Source organism: Nymphaea colorata, chromosome 9, assembly GCF_008831285.2.
Source record: "Nymphaea colorata isolate Beijing-Zhang1983 chromosome 9, ASM883128v2, whole genome shotgun sequence".
NCBI classification, from domain to species: Eukaryota; Viridiplantae; Streptophyta; class Magnoliopsida; order Nymphaeales; family Nymphaeaceae; genus Nymphaea; species Nymphaea colorata.
Genome location: NC_045146.1, coordinates 2,398,026 through 2,418,426, shown reverse-complemented (window position 1 = coordinate 2,418,426; position 20,401 = coordinate 2,398,026). Strand labels below are relative to the sequence as shown.

General features: G+C 39.3%; 1 protein-coding gene and 1 non-coding gene across 4 annotated transcripts; both read right to left on the bottom strand.

Moving 5' to 3' along the window:
* Positions 1–6,023: 6,023 nt before the first annotated feature.
* On the bottom strand, positions 6,024–6,096 carry TRNAK-CUU (transfer RNA lysine (anticodon CUU)). Its single transcript has one exon. It is a non-coding gene; the product is annotated as a tRNA-Lys (tRNA).
* Positions 6,097–7,231: 1,135 nt separating this feature from the next.
* LOC116260505 (U-box domain-containing protein 6-like) lies at positions 7,232–19,540 on the bottom strand. Of its 3 annotated transcripts, none has more exons than XM_031638910.2 (7): positions 19,399–19,540; positions 18,009–18,107; positions 16,520–16,605; positions 15,321–15,506; positions 11,784–11,891; positions 9,601–10,775; positions 7,232–8,355 (listed from the first exon to the last, which is right to left on the bottom strand). In XM_031638910.2, the coding sequence occupies exons 3-7, from the start codon at positions 16,577–16,579 to the stop codon at positions 7,566–7,568; spliced, it is 2,319 nt and encodes a 772-aa protein (XP_031494770.1). In that variant the 5' UTR covers positions 16,580–16,605; positions 18,009–18,107; positions 19,399–19,540; the 3' UTR covers positions 7,232–7,565. The 3 variants fall into 3 exon arrangements, with proteins under 3 accessions (XP_031494770.1, XP_031494771.1, XP_031494773.1); XM_031638911.2 differs by lacking the exon at positions 19,399–19,540 and adding an exon at positions 19,135–19,386; XM_031638913.2 differs by lacking the exon at positions 18,009–18,107 and having other exon boundaries at positions 19,399–19,538.
* Between the last annotated feature and the right edge of the window lie 861 nt (positions 19,541–20,401).

The following is a 20,401-nucleotide window of genomic DNA, read 5'->3' as shown; positions in this document are numbered from 1 at the left end:
TGGTTATGTCTATGTTTCGGCAAATGTGGATGCAAGGTAGTCTTGTTCCATCTCCTACCAACACCGTGAGTGGTGTTTGATTTTTCAATATGCATCTACTGTCCTTGACTATTTCTAAACTCATAAAATTATAAGTTGCTCCCGAGTCGAGCAATATGGTGACTCTGTGCCCTTGAATGGTTTCAAGAACACACATTGCTTTAGGACGGTTTGGGTCCCTTATGGAGTGAAAACTCCTATCCACCTTCTCAGTTTCAGTTGGGCTCTCTTGTTCTACTGGCTATTCTTCCTCAACTGGGATTGAAACCTCAACTTCGTCCTCATCCTCTACAACCACCATGAGCTGAAATTTCTTACATTTGTGACCCTTGAATCACTTTTCCTCACAAGACACGCATAACCCTGCCTTGAACCTTTCGTCCCTCTCCTTAGCGGTAATGTAACGAATCAGAACATTGTCCCTAACGGCTGGACGTGTATCTCTCCTTGAAAACGCTTGTGGTTGTGGTTTAGGAGTAGGTTTATTGAAATTCTCATTGTTTTGGTTGAAGCCTCATAGCTTAGAGAACTTCTCATAAGCTGTCCGCTTGAAGAGTTTTTCCTCCATAATTCATGTCCTTCCAAAACAACTGTCTAAATCTACATGTTCTTCGGATAACATCTCGATTCTAATATCGTCTCTCAATCCCGACATGAATGCACCTATGAGTGCGGGTTCAGGCCAATCTCCAACCATACATGACATGTCCTCAAATCGACCTTGAAACTCTTCTATGCTAGTGATTTGTTTCATGTTGATGAGTTTCACATGATAATTGGTATATGATGAGACTCCAAAGCGAGTGAGTAATGCATTTGAAAACGTTCCCTATACCATGACCGGGTTCTTTCTCTTGTACGAACTATACCTCCTCATAGCTGCCCCTTCGAAATAGATCATGGCTGTGGTAATCTTTTTGTCCTCCCTAACTTCTTGGCACTCAAAGTATTGTTCCGCTTTAATCACTCAATCTTGGGCGTCTTTGCATCGAACCTAGGAAAGTCCACCCGATGGTTGGATCGGGGTTCATTATGCCTGTGGCACCTCCTTTTCTCACTTCTTTGTTCGGTTTCCTCACTATCCTCATCTGAAATCTCATCTTTTTCTACCGGAGGATTAGAACAAGTTGTATGTTAACTCCCGTGGGCCTTTTATTCCCCATGAGAGTTTCATTAGTTTTGGGTGGAATTTGAGTGTCTTTTCCAATTTTAATCTCCCCAAAACTCGATGCGGCATGCTCTTTGGTAGATTGATATGACGTGTGAGGCTCTTCATATGGTCTTTTTCCCTTATCTTCCCGATTGTGTCCATGATTAACGGATCTTTTCATACGTTCCATTATTTGATTTAGCCCTTCTATGCTTTCTGACAATTGGTCTATTTTATTAATTCGGCCGGTTAAGAAACCCAATTGGTAACTTATTTGCGCGTATTGATAAGACATACAGATCATAGCTTCCTCAAAACGAGATAGCTTCTCTTCCACACGTGATGACTGACTTTGTTGACCCATTCTTTCTTTCAATTCCTCAAGCTCGATCTCTATTCGCGTAAACTTCTCTTGGTTTGATGTGTTCCTTCCACTGTCCTCTTGAAGTAATTCGGTGGCGGCATCTTCGGCGCCCAAATCAAATTCCTGTCGCTCAACTCTTATGTTCTTCTTCTTTGCCATAACTGCTCAATCAGCCTCCAAGGTGTTCTGATACCAAACTGATGGGAACCCGACTAGGACCGCCTAAGCTTGCTGTCGAATGCCGAGCTCCCTTCCCAAGATCTCTTGAGGCAGGCTCCGATAGGCTAAAGATTAAGAATTACACTTTTCTCTCGCCAGACAGCAACCTCGGCTTAAATTCCTAAGTTAGGATAGAAATACAAGAGAATTTCTCGAACCCAAATGGTCAATCCTACTACAATAGTGTTAAGGGGTTCAAGGCTTAATACAACCATGACAATATAAATTAAGCGCTCACCTCACTTAATCACATTCACATCCAAGCATTCATCACAAACATACATGCCTAAGCGCACAAACCACACCCTCAACCCTTATGTGGCCAAACAGCAAGGAGGTTTGTCGTCGGCTAATTGATTGCAATCAATAGATAATCAAATTTGGAACGAGCTAGAGTTGATAAATCACCCGGTTAAACTGTGTTCCCAATGTTCTAAGCGAAGATTGGGTCGCAGCTGCCTGTGGCGAAGGAACAGTGAGGATCACTGCCTATTCCTGCCAGATTCCGACCGTCGCCTCCAGAAACATCATCTACGGTCCGATCGATGTCAAACTTGGTGGAGATGATCACAAATATGTTGGAATTGAATGTCACCGGAATCGTAAAGATCCGACAATGGGATCGTTGGAAAAATCGCCGTGAACAGGGGTTGGTCAGTGGAAATGCTTGACAGAACTTTATCAGACTTCTCACACTCGTAAATCACTCGATACTGAACGCATTGACTTGATTCCACTTCCCTTCGACAGCATGATTCAGTAGGAAGCGATCAGTACCAAAACTCCCAAAAGTTGTGGCCGATTGAGCCTCCGATTAAAACCCGGAATGAGACTAGCTATGGGAGGCCTGTTTCACCCGAATGAACCGAAAATGGCTCGATCGTCCTCGAACGTCTCTCCAACCGATTCTCCTTCGTTCAAACCCTCTAGTAGATCATCCACGATAGACGCCAGAAGCTTCTCACGGTATACGAATGATTCGGGAGGCGATTTACAGTAACTAGATGAAGGAATGATGCTGGAAAACACACTTAACTTTTCAACCGGTTGTAGGACGGTCTAACGCGCCACAGAGCTCCTCACCGTCACTTAGGCATTGCGTGAACTCTGAAGGACGCCTTCTGTTTGATGAATGTCGCCTCTCAACACCTCTGTGGCTGAGGAGTTCGCACAATGATCATCTAGCTTCAGCTCGGGAAGAACGTTGAAGAAGAACAACCCGCCGGCGTCGACTTCGATCCACCTCTTGGTTGAGAGAAACCAGCGGAGGGTAAGGGGATTGATGGTGGTTCGCTACACTGCCATCAGTGGATCCAAGGGTGATGAAGAAGAACCTCAGATTGAGCACAACAATGGAGGAGGAAGACGATGGAGTCGCACGAAGCGCCGGATGAACAGTAGCCAAGTTTCACGCAGAAACCTTATCCAAAAATTATCTAAAACTTAGGGTTAAACTTTACAAAGAGATTATTTATACTGTAGCATGACCCGCTTCGGTCTAAGTCTCGACCCGGGTCGATACAAGACTAAACAGAACTGAAATAAGAAACTGGTTCCTAACTAAACTACTGGATCGGGTCCTGAACCAGATCCTTTCAAAAACCTCTCCAAGCTGACCCGTATCACTGAAATGGCTCCGTCACGGTCTGCTATGGTCGGCTCGAATCTGAAACTCCTCCAACTCGGTCTGAGTCAACTGGGCTCGCGTGGCTAGGTCGGTCAACTGGGCTCAGTTTGGGTTTGACCGGACCTAGCTCGGTCAACTCCATGGAGGGACCCACCTCGGTCTGGGTCAGGTCGGCTGGGTCCGGCAGCTGAACTCGTAACCTCTCCCTCACGCCTATGCTGGTGAGGTCGGGGCTGGGCTCGGTCCCACCTGGCTGAAGGCATGAGATAACCTCCCTAAAGAAAATACCGCCCTCACTGAAAGGGCCCCCTTGCTCGTTAGCCTCACAATGACGATGGGCACCCTGTCCGTGCTCTGTCGCTGCCACTGCTGCTGGCGCCCGCTCGTTAGCCTCCCTAGGGCTCTCGGTTGGTGTCGTCTATGGCCCGATAGTCTCCTTAAGGTTTCCGTTGCGCTCTCTGATCATGTCTCCGTCCGCAATAACCTCCCCACTCCTCGAGTGGCCTCCTGCGCGTGGCACCCGTTTGCGTCCTCGGCACCTGATAGCCTGCGACGTCCCTCGGCTGAGCGCTCGACCGTGCCTAGGGGTTGTGCTGCGCCTGTGGCCGGCAATGGCATGCCTCCGACGGTTACCTAGTGTGACGTTAGGTCTTGTGTGGCGTTATTAGCGCTACAAGCTGCACCATTCATGGTTAGTAAAGCCTCTCTGCCCCCTATACCCAGTGCCCAAATCTCACCCTTAGCAAGTCTCTCGTGTTTGTCTGGCGACAAAGGGTTCGTGCAGACAAGCTTAGCGTTGTCGGTCTGTGGTAGTCGATGGGATTCGGCAGCAATCAAGGCTAGTCCCAGCCTAGTCTTAGGTAGTTCCGTATCAGAAACAAAGGAGATGAAGATAATGAGAATGGTGGGCACACTTTTCATTTGGTAGACAAAGTTGTACCCAAAAAGCCTCTATATTAAGGCAAGTTTTTTCCGATTTATTTGATCCCTTGAGAAATTTATCTGAAACTATTGCTCGATCCACACTTTGTTGTCTAATTGTTTGATTATTGGAATGCCTAGTTGGGCCAGTTCTTGGAGATAAGATTAACAACACAACGCTTTTAATTCTATCTGCAACAGCAACAGAGAGCTGCAATGGCTTAGCTACTGCTTCTCTCCTAATACTGAGGATTATGAAGGTTCTTGAGCTTGGTCTTAGTGATCATGAGGTGATGCATCGATGACATATTAAAACACAAGAAACAGCGCGATAATCTCCCATGCTTATTAAGAGTGGTAGGGAGAGAGGGTGAACGCCAACCTCCATGAAGATGAGATCGAGTGTAAAAATATTAGGGAGATGATATTGTTTGGCTTGGTGTCGATTTGACAAGAACACGGGTTAAAGTTGAAGAAAGAAATTAATTTGAACAAAGGATAGTATCTAGATAAGGTTGAAAGCACGCCAGTCGGCTGAAGAAAGTAATTACTTTGACGTTTGAACACAGGACATTACCTTTATAAGGTTGAAACCACATTGGACTGAAGATTATATATTATAACTGCTTAATTCTTTGATCACATGCAATGTATATTCTCGTGCGCTTAATACACTTTGACCTTCAATTTTTGTCTAGCATCAAAGGATGCACGGTTTTGAGTTACTTGATACAAACAGTCAAGCAAATATATCATTAAACAGATCTAATCAGCTCACAGTCCATAAACTTCACATGACGTCATAATCAAATAATAAAGCATCTTGGATAGTAATCTAGAATGCACTAGGCCGCTTTGTTGACGATCCTTTATTCCTGCAGCACCTAGCCAGGGTTCTTCGAACAATGTGATATCTTGCGCCGGGTGAATAACTCATCCTGCTCAGACATTTACATTAGCCACTAACTTGCCAGTTCTAAAGTTTTATGAGAATATTCACATGAATCTTGCATTGCGCAGTCTTTAAGCCATGACAACTGTACCTTTGGTCCATTTTCATTAAGCCTCTGGCCTAAGTATGTGTCATACACATACACGAACCTGTGCACAATGCAAATGCACACGACGTATGCATATAACTAGGTTCGTAAATCAAGAACAGCCAGAGGCTTGATGGCAGTCCTATCTACGTTAATTGGGATAGCCCATAAGCCAACAGATTTTAATCCGCTTGCCCCTCAAGTTGGTGAGAAGTTACACTACCCTAACCGAGCAGTTGGCGTACTTTTCCATCCAATCAACGTTCAATAAAGTTCGAATGGCGCAAAATACTTATAGAAAACAAATCAAATATTGAAAAATATATTATGATTAGATTAAAAAGATCATCAATACATGGCGCAAGATCCGATTGAATTGGGGCACTTCGATGGTTATCAAGGAAGGTTTGAATAAGTCCACAACATCATCGCCAACTTTGTGTTTTTGACTCGAAGGCTTTGGCATCGGAAAGCGGAAAGCTTATTAAGATTGAAGCGCAGGAGGTCGTGTTCCCCTCTAGCATGGTACACGTGCCCCTCGCTGATGGGAAGGAAGACGCCAACCGGTGTCCCAAGACTGAAGCTAAGCTAAGCTCGAGCCGAGCCTGCCCACGCACCGATTTAAGGGGGAAAAAATGAGAAAGGGTGCTGAAAAATGAGAAACGCCCACCGTGGGGCTCGAACCCACGACCACAAGGTTAAGAGCCTTGCGCTCTACCGACTGAGCTAGACGGGCTTGTGTTATTGGCAGACAGCGTGGAGTTTTCTTAGTAAATAACTTTCTGTCACTAGCAAATTACAAAAGACGGAAAAGGAAAATGAATAACAGAGAAAATAATAAAAGAATGCTCCCCACTGTATCGGTCGCATCAAATGGAAAAGGTCGTCTTATTTTAACGGACCGATTCAGACATACTAGGCCATCGCTTCTCAAAAGCACACTTCAAGACCGTTTAAAATAGATATGAGTGAGACTGCACACAAGCCGAGTGATTGAGCTGGGTCAGCTTGAACTCAACTCTACTATATAGCGTCAAGCTCAACTCACTTAACTCGTTTTTGTTAATTGTCTTGTTTCTTTTAACTAGTTCAACGTATTCAACTATGATGAAGTGGTTTCCTGTAGTTGAGCTGACCTAAGTTTAAATGAGTCGACTTCTTATAAATCAAAAGTCGACTCGTTTAACATTTCAAATGTAAATTTAAACTAGAGCTCAACTTGTTTCGAGCCGGTTCGAGTCGAGCTTGAGTTGGCTCGACCCTTGTGCAGCCTGCAGCCTAGATATGATGACGTTATGCATACGCAGTACCTTCCAACATAAGAGGATTGTAAAGAAACATACTTTTTCTGCATGGCCAAAATTTTAAGATGAGGAGGGAGCTTCCAACCAAGTTCTTACAACTTCATAAATTTGTAAACTATCTTTTTGCTCATACATGAATACTACAACGAAAGGCTACATGGCAAGAAAACAACATTCTTCGCTGAAAACCTTAATTCATGACCCATAAACTTAGTAGTATCCCAAGGTTGCCAAGAATCTCCAAGTATCTCCCATCTCAATGGCGAATCACAGGCATATTTGAGCTGAATCTAGTACAAAATGCTCATCGATGTCAACCAGTGGCCAAAGCAAATAAAGTTCACAACTCAAGAACGAATCCGAGCATTCTTCCGGCGAGACAGAGCAAGATCAAACTCTTTTGGACATCCATTGCAATTTATGGAGCCAATGCTTTGATATTGACAATAACAGTGTTACTCTTTTGGTTCTTGGTTGTTACTCTTCTCATTCTTCGAGATATTTAAGTTCAAACAGACGACTGTTTGAGTTAAAGATATTTAATGTACGATTGAAACCTCATGCGAATAGATCTATCTCTCTCTTTCTCTCTTACACACTCATATAACACAAAAACAGAAACTTTACAGAGGAAGAAATGCCTTCAGACTCACATCACAGAGCACCACAAGTGCCCGGAAAACGCAAAGGCATTGAGGATTTTTCATCCAGAAAGTCAAAAAGTGGGGGAGGGTGGGAGGGAGACAGATATACAGGGCTTCTATACACATCTTTTGAGGCAGCTTCCGATCCGTCTGACAAACGGGTAGAAGAGGAAGGGCTATAGCATTTAACCGGGCTTCTGAAAAAAAATTAAGTGAAGAAAAAGCTAGACAATCACTTATTTTACAGGTTTCCACCCTCAAAACCGACGTATTGAGAGTGATTTAACCTTCCACATGGAACTTAGAACCCTGCCCAGTCGGTTTGACTTTGACTTAAACTTTACCACTGACTTTACCTCCCTTTCAACTGGCTCTTCCCTGGTGCTTCCATTTGTAGTTAACAATGGTTGGGAGCTGCTATTCACTGGGTCACGTTCTCGCAGCCCTCGAAAATGCACCAGTAGCTTCTGTGCCTTGTCCTTTCCTCTTGATGTGCCATTTATGGACAGGGAAACTAGAGATGGTACCACCCCTTCTTGCAAGACCAGTTGGCTGCACTGCTCATCTCCAACACACAAACTTAAAAGACATGAAACCGCCTGTTCTTGCTCGACTTGAGTACCAGAGTCAAGAACCAATGCAAGTGAACCCAGGAGCCCTGGAAACATAATTATTTCTGTTCTACCCTGCTTAGTGGATGCTAAATTGCAGAGGACAGCAATAACTTTATCTGGCCAAGTGTTTCCAGAGCCACTGAGGATGTGGGCAAGATTTGCAACTACTCCAGCAGCAAGCAAGCGGGGGATATTACTCTCCAGCGTAGAAAGATTATAGACAGCTTGGAGAGCATCAAATCTACACTGTGTTTTTGGCAAGCGGAGACAACCCACCAAGAAGGGAATGGCACCAGAAGAGCCAATAGTTGCTTTGGCTTCATGCAAACAAGATAGATTGAGGTAAAGGGCAGTGCCTGCTTCATAAGAGCTTGTTTGCTGGATTTCTTCCAACAAAGGAAGCACTCCTGCACCTATCACCAACTCCTTGTTTCTGTTGCATGGACAAGAAAATACTGTGTCAAATGTATCATGAGTTCAGAGTGAACTTACATAAACATATTCAAATATAAGAATAGAAACGGAAATATAGAGTATGTAGTCAGTGTATGGGGTCTACTCAATGCTAGATGCAAGGGCGGATAATAGGTCGAAAATATAGAGTATGTATGCAGACATATATATACTTGCTTACAAACGTATACACACACACATACACCAATAAGAGATTTGAAAATAAGAAATTCCGATAAAAGCTTCCTACAGGAAAAAGGAAAAAAAAAACCTGAAATCTGCATTGTTGCATCTTGTAGCATTTAATTGTCCAAATAAGTTTGTTGCAAGGAAAACTTTAGTGTCTAAAGACTTTATTTTACTAAAACCTGCAAATACCTTCACAAATAAACTTGCACAAATGATTAAAACAATGAGAAGACACATGATCTTTTATGGGCAAATGAAGGACAATGTCTTCAGTAAAAATGACGTATTTTTCTGCTTTATAATTGCAACATGAAAAGGCAAGAAGTAGAGATATAAGTGGTCAGTAGGATTTGATAATGCACCCGCTAAAATCCAGCCAGGTCTAGTGAGGCAAAAAGAATATGAATGATCAAATTCTAATTCAGTAAATGATTTAGACACCCAAACCCAAATCAAAGCCTGAAATCCAGTAAGGATCTGCACTGGTTATAAAGTCAGATCTTAAACCCTCTTGTACCCAGATTCATTTTTGAAATTTTAAATCCAAATCCAAATATGAGTCCAACTCTGATCGAGGAAGATTTTACCAAATGGATATGGTAAATTGTGGATCTTACCTGATTCTGAAGTGTTTACATTCTCACACATAAGCACATGCCTGACCATGCATGAATGTCTCTATGCATGACTACTTACAGGTCCATGCATGTAGGTTGTTGCAATGGGGGATGCATGTGCATGTACCCAAAAACACCAGGTATATCAATCAATCAAGAAGCCATGAGAAACCCTTTTTTTTTAGCACATCAATGCCAGCACATGCACATAGACATAGAAAAAGCATCACAAAGAAAGGAAATGCACCAGAAAATGAACAAAAATTGAGAATTTTATGAGCATGCATAACAGGTAATATACTAAAGATATGATCATTAATAGCACATGATCATTTGGAACAGCTTTATAATGGTGAACATCATTTGTGCACAAAGATCTAAAGGATGATGAACAAACAAGCAGAAAGTATGGCACAGACTTGTCATTGCCAACAGCAAGATTGAAAAGAGCCATTGTTCCAGTCTCCTGGGCCTTCTCATTTCTCTGTTGTACTCCAGTTCTCAAGAACCTCACAAGGGCGTCAGCAAAACCAGTCTCCCCCATACAAATCCTTGCCTCTTCATTGTCCTTCAGCAAAAATCGTATCTCTTCTGCTGCTTTGCATTTTGTTTCGATATCCTCTTCACTATTCAGCAAATCCAGCAGCCTTTGGTAGCCTTCAGCCAGACTTATCTTAATATTCTCAAGACAAATATCCTGAGTTCCCATCTCTTCATGCTTTTCCAGCCCATCAAGATCACCATTATCCTCCAAAGGTACAACTTTGGCTCCTTTTACATGACTAGATTCATTGTCCTCTGTTGACCCTGGGTTGATGTTCTCACATTGTGACAAATTCCATCTCCAGTAATCCAAATCAAGGGAATCAGGCGGTTGGTCAGGGAGTCTTACTCCATTCTGCTCACACCAGCTAGCAATCAGGCCTTTGACGCAGTAATTTGGAGTCAGAGAAAGGTGAGACAGTTTTTGCTGAGTTTTTGGACAGGTGTCATGTCCATTGCTGAACCAGTTCTCTATACAAACCCTTTCATATGTTTGTCCAGATGCAATTATAACAGGGTCATACATCAATTGCAGTGAAATCGGACACCTAAATTCCTCTGGGCTTACAGGTATGTTCCCTGATCTCCTGCCATTTGGCTTAATATTGAGTGATTCAAATTTCCGTAGTTGGCCATCAACAGCTTGCGCAGAACCAGCACCTTCTTCAATGGAGCCTTGAATAGTCGGGGAGCAGGGAGTTGATCCCATAGAGTCAACATCATCAGGACATTCACTTCTAAAAAGCTTGGAATATTTCCTCATGAGATGCAATAAATAAGAAACAATAGATTCCTTCCTTTTGTCATTCTCATAGCGAGCTCTTTCAACCAGCTTTTTGAGAGCTCTCCTTTCAGCAAGAGCTGATGCCAAGGAAGTGATACCCAACTTTATTGCTGCTTGATGAAAGGCTTCAATTTCAGACATTTCATTAAAACTGCTGCCACAATTTCTATCCTGATGGAGCAGCAAAATGACATCATCACCAACCTGCTTTTCTAATGGATCAAGAGCAAAAACTGTTGCCTGAAGCTCATTGACAATTGACATAATCTGTAGCAATTAAGAAAAAGAACTCTTAAAAGAAAGATACATTAGAGAATCAAATTCTAAACATAGTAGTCCCGCTTTCATAGTCAATAAACATAGTGAACAAAAACGAGGAAAGACAAGAATGGTCATAGACTACAGAAATCAATGTTGTGATATGGATACTAAGAAAAAGATAAAACCAACAATAAAATATATTAAATGAACCAGCATATTAAATGAACCAGCTAATTAAGACATCTCAATAGTTCACGATATCGAGCTATATATTTTCTCATTTTTTCACGACCATGTCTTCTTTCTGAAACTTAATTATGTTCATTTACTGTAGACTAACATGCAAGTCCCATACGTAGTCCTTCAAGCATCTTAGGAAGTCATCTCATTAATTTCTTCTGAAAAAATTAAGTCATCTCATTGATCTCTTTCTTGGAATTTTTTTGCATGCTCATTTACGGTGTAATCATTCAGAATGGAAATTCGAGTCAGATTAAATTCAATGACTTATTCAATGCTCATTTATTTGTCATGTTCAGTTAAGTTCAATTTGGTGGCTTAAAATGAGAAAGTGCAGTAGGAGCACTGCAACAGCCTCTGGCAAGTCCTTCACTCTTTACCTTCGAGGTTCACACTTTGTCCACCCTTGAAGCCCACTTAGGAAACCAAAAAGCTTCCCCTCATCAATGTTCTTATTCTGTGTATTTAACTCTCAACATCAAGGCTGAAAGCTCCATGATATGATCCCAAACAGATCCAATTTGCACTAGCTTTCTCAGGGCCTCACCAACTCGTTATGACATATCATTGGTATGAATTGCTTATAATGTTCCTCCTTGATTTGATCACATGTTGGAAGGGCTCATGGTTTCATTTATATTTCGACAGCCATAGACAATGCATTTTGATCAATTGCATATTCATCAACATTTAACAACAAAAATGCAATGATAATAGTTCAATAACACTTGCTTAAGCAAACATTGGAAAGCAACCAAAAATCTAATAAGCTACCTGACAACTGGTGACATGAGGAACAATGTCTTCAACACGTTTGAGACTTTCCTCAAGAGCATGCCTAGTCTTCTCAAACTTTAACAAAACAGAATCTCCTGTAATGGCCTAAAAAATCACAAACATTTCCCAATGATCAAGGTCTAGCTCAGTAAGTGGCACTTTCATCAATAAGGAGATGATATAAATACTCTATAAAATGTACATATCCTTCACAAGAAGAATGCAACAGCCACATGAATCATATACCAAAAACGGTTACACAAACAAAATATACCAGAATACCACCAATATCATCAACGAGACTTCTCCTGACCACAGAGTCAGGCTTTGTGAGCTCGGTTTCTCCATTCCTCATTGTACTATGTAAAACAATTTCATGCGCCCAGGAATTCTTCATATCACTTCCCTGTGTTCCCACTACTGGCCTTCAGTGGTTTTTCACATTCTTAACACTTTTTACCTGTATTGTGTAACGTTCCTTAATGATGTCATAGGTACATTAAAGATATTCCCATAACAGTGATAAGATGAAGCAGTATACAGGAATCAAAATCAAGAAGCAACTACTTCAGATTTTGAATAAGATGTGTAGGAAGTGTCCTGCAACTGTTTAAGGAGTATATGTGAACTTGTGTGGGCATAAAGACTTGGCTTTTTCCTGCAAGAATCAAAGACCCTTTGGCAAATCAGAATTTCTGAAAGTACAAATCAGAATTTCTGAAAGTACAAATCAGATATTTTCTCATTCAAGTATTATCTCCTCAACTTCGCTCGGCGACACCTGAATAATGAGAATCATGATTTCTGTTGCCAGGAATCATGGCTGCTGACTGGTTCATCCTTCTACATCCTAAGGATCACATTTTCCATGTAACTCGTTCTTTTAGTAAATGATCTCTACGGAGACATCCAATAAAAAATGGTTCTAAATTCCCAATATCTAATCCTTAAATTTTGGAAAGTCTTTAATCATGTCATGGTATATTGTCTTCAGATACAAATATTTAGATATGGTGATGTGAATCATGACTTCTTGAAACTTTTTTAATATTAATTATTCACCTAACTTTTGAGCACCATATAAGAATGTAGGTCTTGCAGATGAAACTCGTTTAGCAAACATTGGTCCAACCAGTCATGCATTTCAAACTCAACCATATTTATTGTATCACAGACAACTCAGGTTTCAAACTCTCATATTTTTGTGGCACTTTGGCCTTAATCTCTATAAGCTGAACTTGTATGTGATATACTGTTCATATGTCCTTGTGATTTTTAAACCAATTCAAAGATCTAGCACTTTTTATTAAATCTTCCTTGTCTTGGCTCACAAGCAAGATACTGCTTCATGTAGTTTTACTCAATAAAACATTGGAAATATAAAAATAATAAAAAATCTACATTGCAGATGTCACCAGTATTTCAAAAACATCTGTTTGAAGATCTTTTTGATGCCCATATATCAGATGGGTAAAACATTAAGGGGTTTTTGATTACCTGGGATATTGTTGATCCAAGGTAATCTAAGGTCTTTGCATCTTAGATTCCAACAATTCAGATCTTTTATTTCTATCAAGGCTTCAAAATTCTTTGCTGGAAATATCCATGCATTACATCATAAATGTGCATCTTTGCATCTTAAAAAACCATGAATTTGAGGGATATTGAGGATCTTAAATTCATGGCTCTCAAATTTAGTGTTTGCTAGGACAATAGACTTAAGGTGAGCAAGAGTTAAGATGAGACCCTCGGATCTAAGCAACATCCGGGGTAATAAAACAACCTTTTTTTTACGTGCTTTCTTAATCAACTTGCTGAAATTGTATAACTTCTAAATTCCAAGACCTCAACATCAACATGATGTTTTACCTCTGCAAAATTCTTGTTACAATTGTATATAGATTAATCTAGGGATATCAAGAAAACTAAAACTTTTCTTACTTAGCACAAAGATACACACATGTGTGCATGTACCCACAGACAAACATACACACACACAGAGAGAGAGAGAAGGAATAAAGTAAACTCATTTGAAATTCATTAAAGGAAAGTGGAAAATTTTCAAAGACACCCTAATGATTTGGTGATAATCAAAAGTATGCAAAAGCTTTTGAAATTGTGGAAAACCTAAGTTGTCAAAATTGAAGTTAGATGCAAGTCGTCCAAGACCCTGAAAAGTAAAAAAATTAATTGGGACTAGTCAAGGCTAGTCAGTCCAGCTCGGTCTAGGTTGATTGACCATAAATGAATAGATACACATTTCTATGAAAATAAATATGGAAACATATATATCTGTACAAATAATGCACACATATTCATGGGTCAAGTTGGTTGACCAATCATCAACTAATTGATGGTTTGAAACACAGGTTGCTTGATGACCGACTCAACTGATTAGTCAGGTATTTAATGACTAAGTTAAAGAAAAACCTAGTTTTTGTCCTGTTAATTAAAATAACCTTCCATCAATAAAAGCTAGGTCTTCACTATCTCTCAAGTTGGCTGATGAGAAATCAAATTACTAAAATATCCTTAGTACAAAAAATATTGTGTTGATTAATTTCTTTTTAACTATACAAAATAATAGCATTAATTCATGTTTAACTATATCTAAGTTTCTAAATTAGTTAATTTTGTTAATATAAAAAATAGTTAGGTAAATACTTTTTCATTAACTGTAGAAAGTTGTACAAGAACAACTTAGTTGTATTTGCAGAAACAGCCATGCTTTTATTTTCTTTGTTAAAGGGAAAAATAGTATCACTATGCAATTTAATAGACAAAAATAAACTTATGAGTGTTTTAGTCAACCATAGAAAAACTTAGGTGTGCTTTTAATAATATAACAACATTAAGGACTGTTTTCTATCATTCTTCATATTTCAGGTGTGCTTTTAAGAAAAAAAAAAACTAATAAACAAAAAGATGCTGGTAGTAGGTTCAGATGATGTAATACAGAGAGGGACTGAAGCCTAGATTAGGAGCCAATAGGGAGGCCACCAGGGGCCATCCCTCCACTCCTCCCCCTCCCCTCCCCCCACCCCTTGAAAATTTAAATTTATAAGTTCACATTTTCAAAAATTTAAATTTCGCCCCCTGTAAGAATTCTCAAAGACCCTTCTAACAATCGGTTACTGAACCATTCACACCCCCAGTTCCCAACCCCACAAAGACAAAAATTCTGGCTCTGCCATGGCTGATTGCATGTCTGGCATATGATTAATTGACCTTGGCTTGAACTGCCTAAAATAGATTCTGGCTCAGCCTGCTCACTGGCCTACCATATGAATAAGATTCAAACTGTTCTTCATCTAGACCAACCACATGAACCTGGTTGACAGTGGCCACATCCATTGAATTGATGATTAAAAGTCAAGTGATGCTTCAACCAAGCAAAGAACTTAATAAATGCCATCCAGAACCTTAATCTACGAACTATATCATGTCTGAGATGTGCATCTGGCATGATCAATTTGATCAAGACAAAGGACTTTGCATTTATATAAAAAGGATATCATGAAAAGAGAATGATACCAAGTAAAGCTTGCTGCAATCAGCACAATGTTGAAGTAGGCTCTTAGACTTTTCAAGTGCTACATGCAGAGAGCATAATGCCTGAATCCCTGATTTGCATCTAGGCCTTGCCTCTTCTATTACCGGAAATATTGCCATCACTTTACATACTATGGAAGACAGTTTTCTACACATCCCTCCATGTAACTGCAATTTCACATTATAACATGGTTAACTCCATGAAAAACAAGTCATAATCATCATATTAACTCCCAAATTCTAAAAACACAAAGCCTGTGCATTGAACAGCTCCCAAATTTGATTGAGAAGGAAAAAATTGAAATCATGTGTTAAAACATTTATAAGCTGAGAATTCAAACAATTAGTGTTGTGCATTAGAAGCATGTCACTGATCGTATCACCAAGGTCCTTCACTTGGAAGTGACCTACCTAAATGAATGCAATTATGAAGCTGAAAAAAGACTGAAATTTTATGGCCACAGCAAACCAAACAATTGACTGAAAGAAGAAATGTGCCACTTTGATTCTTACAATCCCCAGTGATACATCAAGGAACTGAAATCCACATATGAAAACTGCACAGCTGACCAAAAAGACCAAGCTATTTCTTCTCATTAATGAAGCAAGTGAATTAAGGCAACGGTCCAACCAAGAGGAAGCAACAGGAGTTTTCATTTAATCAAGAAACATCAAGATGCTCAAGATTTTTATGTAGACAATAATAGGAAGAAATACAGTACTATAACCAAGCCTGAAATGAACCATTTATTACATCTCCAAAGGTTCCAAGGGTGTGGTTGAATGGTAGAGAGAGGCGTCAAGGAGCCCCTGTTTTCTGTCATGCCCTAGCAGTGCGACAGAAATACAAGGGAAGAAAGGAAAAATAAGAATGTTTGCTGACGCTCATTCCAGTGTTTGATTGGGAAAGCATGGAGGAGACTGAGTGTCACAGAACACTGTCCCGTGACAGCTTCTTCACCATCCAGGAACACACCTTATGGAGATAAAATCCATGAGAGGCTGGTATCTAATCCGGAGATAAATCCATGAGAGATAGCTGGTATCTAATCTAATAGTTTTACACTAATGGAACATTTACACATGAACACAAACAAATGGGAGGTGTTTCACAAAAAATCCAGATTTATTCAGTGAGGAAACAGTTTCAAAAATCACAGAAGGATCAATGCTGTCAATACCTTAGCATCAGTGATTGCAAAGACACTTTCCTCAACTTCAGAAGCATCCATGTTTCCCATTCACAGCAGAACCATGTCACGTACCACTGGAAATAAAAACAGAAAGATAACAGAAAAAAATTAGAAGAACAGATGTAAGAAACATTTTTGAAACGTAAGATATCGAGAACACTCTATAGTTATAATAAAGCAAGAGTATAGTGCATAAGATTTTTCGATTTTGACAGCCTTATTGCATCTCAATAAAAAGTATTTGGCCTTTTGGAAGAAGCAGAAAATGAATCCTTTCATATGAGCAATATTTTACTTAGTCAATGGAAAGACATATTCTGATCAAATGGCATGCACACGTACATGCACAATGCACACATATGTATGGCATAAAACAATTAAATCTATTTTTCAAAATATTGGCAAAACGAAGATATTGCAGTGATTTCCCTTTCCAGAGAAAAATCTCTTATATTTTAAAAACTTACATGTGAAAAAAATTCACAAAACCTAATGTAGGCTTTATAAAATTGCCAATATCAGTGTCTTAGGTTGGTCATGTCACAAAATCCAATCTAAATATCCGAATTTTTTGTTTTTCTTTCAAAATATATAGTTTTGGACAAACTGAACACATATGTGTGGCTCCTGTAAAAAACTGCCATAATCAACCAAAAAAGGACAAAAACCACAGTATGTATATAGATTATAGAGAGAGATAGAGGAATGTGAAGGATAAGTTGTTGCCATTTTTTATTGGTTCGACCAGTCGTACCTACTTTTAACATCTTTCACTCTTCCTTCCATAAAATCTACACTATGGATGTGATGTGGTAAAAACATTACAAATCCACATATAAATGGCATCTTTCTAAGAGTTTAATTTTCCAATGACATTTTTGGCATGTAAAATGGATCTGATATGTCAAAAACATGCTATAACATAACCAATTTTGTCAGAGATTTTATATACAGCTAAGAATATGATGTCCGCAATGGTTAATGTCATGCACTTTTATGTTTTTACCTTCAATGTATCTTGATATGGTTAATTTAATCTCATTGTTGTGGCACATGTGACTTAACTTTGACATGGAGAACCGTTTTCAAATTAAAGAATTCTTTGAAAATTTTGAATCGAACCTTCAGTCATATGAAACGACATGTTAATCTGAACCATATCTGCTGTGAGATAAAAGCAAAAAAAAAAATGAAAGATAATGAAAATGAATTAGATATGCCTTAAAAATCCAAAGTCCTTACCTAGCAAAAGTCCTAAAATTCAACAGGACCAGTTAAAAAATCGATTATAAATGAATTACAAGTATAAATCAGGAATATTAACGCTGCAAACAGGAGAGCATAGAGGGGACCTGCCAACGGCATGCAATACATAATAAATTTCTAGGAAGAATAATTTAAGGTGTCGTATATGTTTGTGTGTTTAATCTATTTGCCTAGGATAAACAAGGAGAAATGAGAAAAAAAGGGCAATTACAGCGCTTTTTTAGTGACATAAAGGCTGGGAGCATATTCCTTGAGTTTTTGAATCTTCCACGCTCCGCTCCTTGTATGTACTATAATTATAACTCTGCTACTGTAAGGACAAAAGAAGCCAATGATACACATAACAAAGCATGAAGGATAGGCCTACGGGAAATGGTCTCCAAAAAATTTCAAGGTAACGAAGCATATTCAAACATTTAATGCTACTAAAGCAAAATTAAACAAGCAACTGATAGAACAGAAAACGTAACATGCTACAAAATTCACATTAAACAAGCAACTAAAAAAAAAGCATTTTGTTTAAGAGATATCCAAATCACGACACTTGAATCTCTTGGTATAAAAGCAAGAAAAGACATGCTTTATCTACATAAACGATACTAAAGAAGGACGAATACTGCGCAATGCTCTGTAGACGAACAAGAACTGCAGAAATCAAGTGTACGTCCACCATGCCTTGACAACAAAAAGTTAAGAACCGCTCATGAGAACAGCATAGGAAGACCATCAACGTCACAAAATGAGATTCCTTCCTACGAAAAGGTCTACATAGATCAACAAATCTTCATTCAAGGATCTACCACCACAGACGAACAAGAGACCCGCCCCCCAACAAAAAAAAATTCCAAAGCAAAAAGGAAAAGGAAAAGGAAAGAAGGAGGCGTTGGAGAGCAACAAACAAATGTATAACCCACGTGCAGGTAAAAAACAAAAGCTAAAAAAAAAATCTCTGAAATGAAACTTAATCAGAGAAAAAAAAAATGACAGAGAACGATTTGGTCAAGAGTACCATCATAGCATATAATACCACTTCCCTTATAGATTTACGGAGAAAAATCCACGTTCGTAGGAAGTACCAGGTGCTGATGCAGTTCTTAACACAGACACCGGACGCAAACAGCCAAGCCAAATTAGTTACACCATTCCTCAAATCACTTAACAGATCAAATAATACATTAAGTGAATGCTTGAGCTTCAAACTGTAACAAGTATTTTAGCTAAAAAACAAGAATGACCGAAAATTAACCGGCCATTTTAGTAATAACCACAAAATCAACAATCAGTGGCTCATTAGGAAAAGAAGGAAAAGAACTGAGAAGAAGAAGAATGAAGCATACAACAAGTGAACCGCCCTCTCGGCACCGATCAAGCGAAACCTTGGTTTTGCAGAAAAATCAACAAAACCAAAATGACTCTGTTAGAGAAAAAACGATCCACCTAGATTGATCCAAACCACAGATGGAGCCCCAAGCCTCAAAATTTAAAGAAAACTAACACCACCCAATTGAATTACAGAATTCTTAACCTCCAAACTTCTTTCAAGGAAAAGAAAACTAAAGAATTTGAGGAGAGGAGAAAAGCTGGAGACAGGGAAGTCTTACCAAATGAATAGAGGCAGAGACTTCTCTGGAGGCTTCATGGAAGAGGTGGCAACAATTTTGCGGTGTTTTGGAGAGCGGAAAAAACCAACAACCAGTTTTTGGAATTGCGCTTTATATGAGTACTCCGAATCCAGATTTTCTCCTCGTCTCTTGGAGGGGCAAAGGTAGCGCGAAATTCTAAAAATATATAATTTACGATGCATAAATTACGATACCATCCTTCACGAAGTTTGCTCGAAATTATAGATTGAAAATTGTGGAGATGTCAACAAATCAAATTGGAACCCAATGTATGGGTTACTAAATTTGAGTTATTGGATGTTCATGTATTCAAATTTGAATTCAAACTCGAACAAGAATGAAAAAAATGCACATACCATATCTAAATCTGATTTCTTAATTGGATGTTAATTTTTGTTCTGCATCAAACTTTTTTGCAGCAGTTTGGTAGGATCTATAATCCACATCAGATCCAAATTCGAGCTCGACACAATTGAGGTAGTTTCAGGCTCATCAAACCCATATAAGGACATCAGTCTTCATAGTCCAAAATCTAATAATGGAAGCAATCTGAATTATATAAAGTGGATCCAAATTGGGCTCGGAAACCAAACCAAGATAGATCCAGAAGTGGCAGTAGGGGAAAAGGAGGGAGATGCACTATAATTGGCCCTTCACCCTAATTAAACCTTTTCAACTTTAAAGCATGTCCAAGATCTAATCTCTATTTGGATGCCATTATCCATTTTGGGGTCACTAGATAGATAAATAAGTAAGACAATTATTTTTATATTCACTGATGAGACCCGTAGCTTGACTTTTTTCATTCCTCCTTCATTCTCTTTCTTCTTTTATTCTTCTTAATAGTTGTCAATCTTGTCGATGGGAAAGAAACTGTAATAAATGCCATGATCTTGTTTACAGTTTTCGAACTTGATGAATTTCATGGCACAATCTTACTTTTACATTCTCGAGTACATCTCTCTCTCTCTCTCTTCCTCCC

Bases quoted from the DNA above. Each gene is read 5' to 3' on its own strand.
- LOC116260505 (XM_031638910.2), bottom strand. From the start codon at position 16,579: ATGGGAAACATGGATGCTTCTGAAGTTGAGGAAAGTGTCTTTGCAATC. The intron at 15,507-16,519 runs GTATTGACAGCA...GTGAAATTGCAG, and splicing joins TTGCAATCACTGATGCTAAG to TTACATGGAGGGATGTGTAG. The intron at 10,776-11,783 runs GTAGCTTATTAG...TAATTGCTACAG, and splicing joins CTCATGTCACCAGTTGTCAG to ATTATGTCAATTGTCAATGA.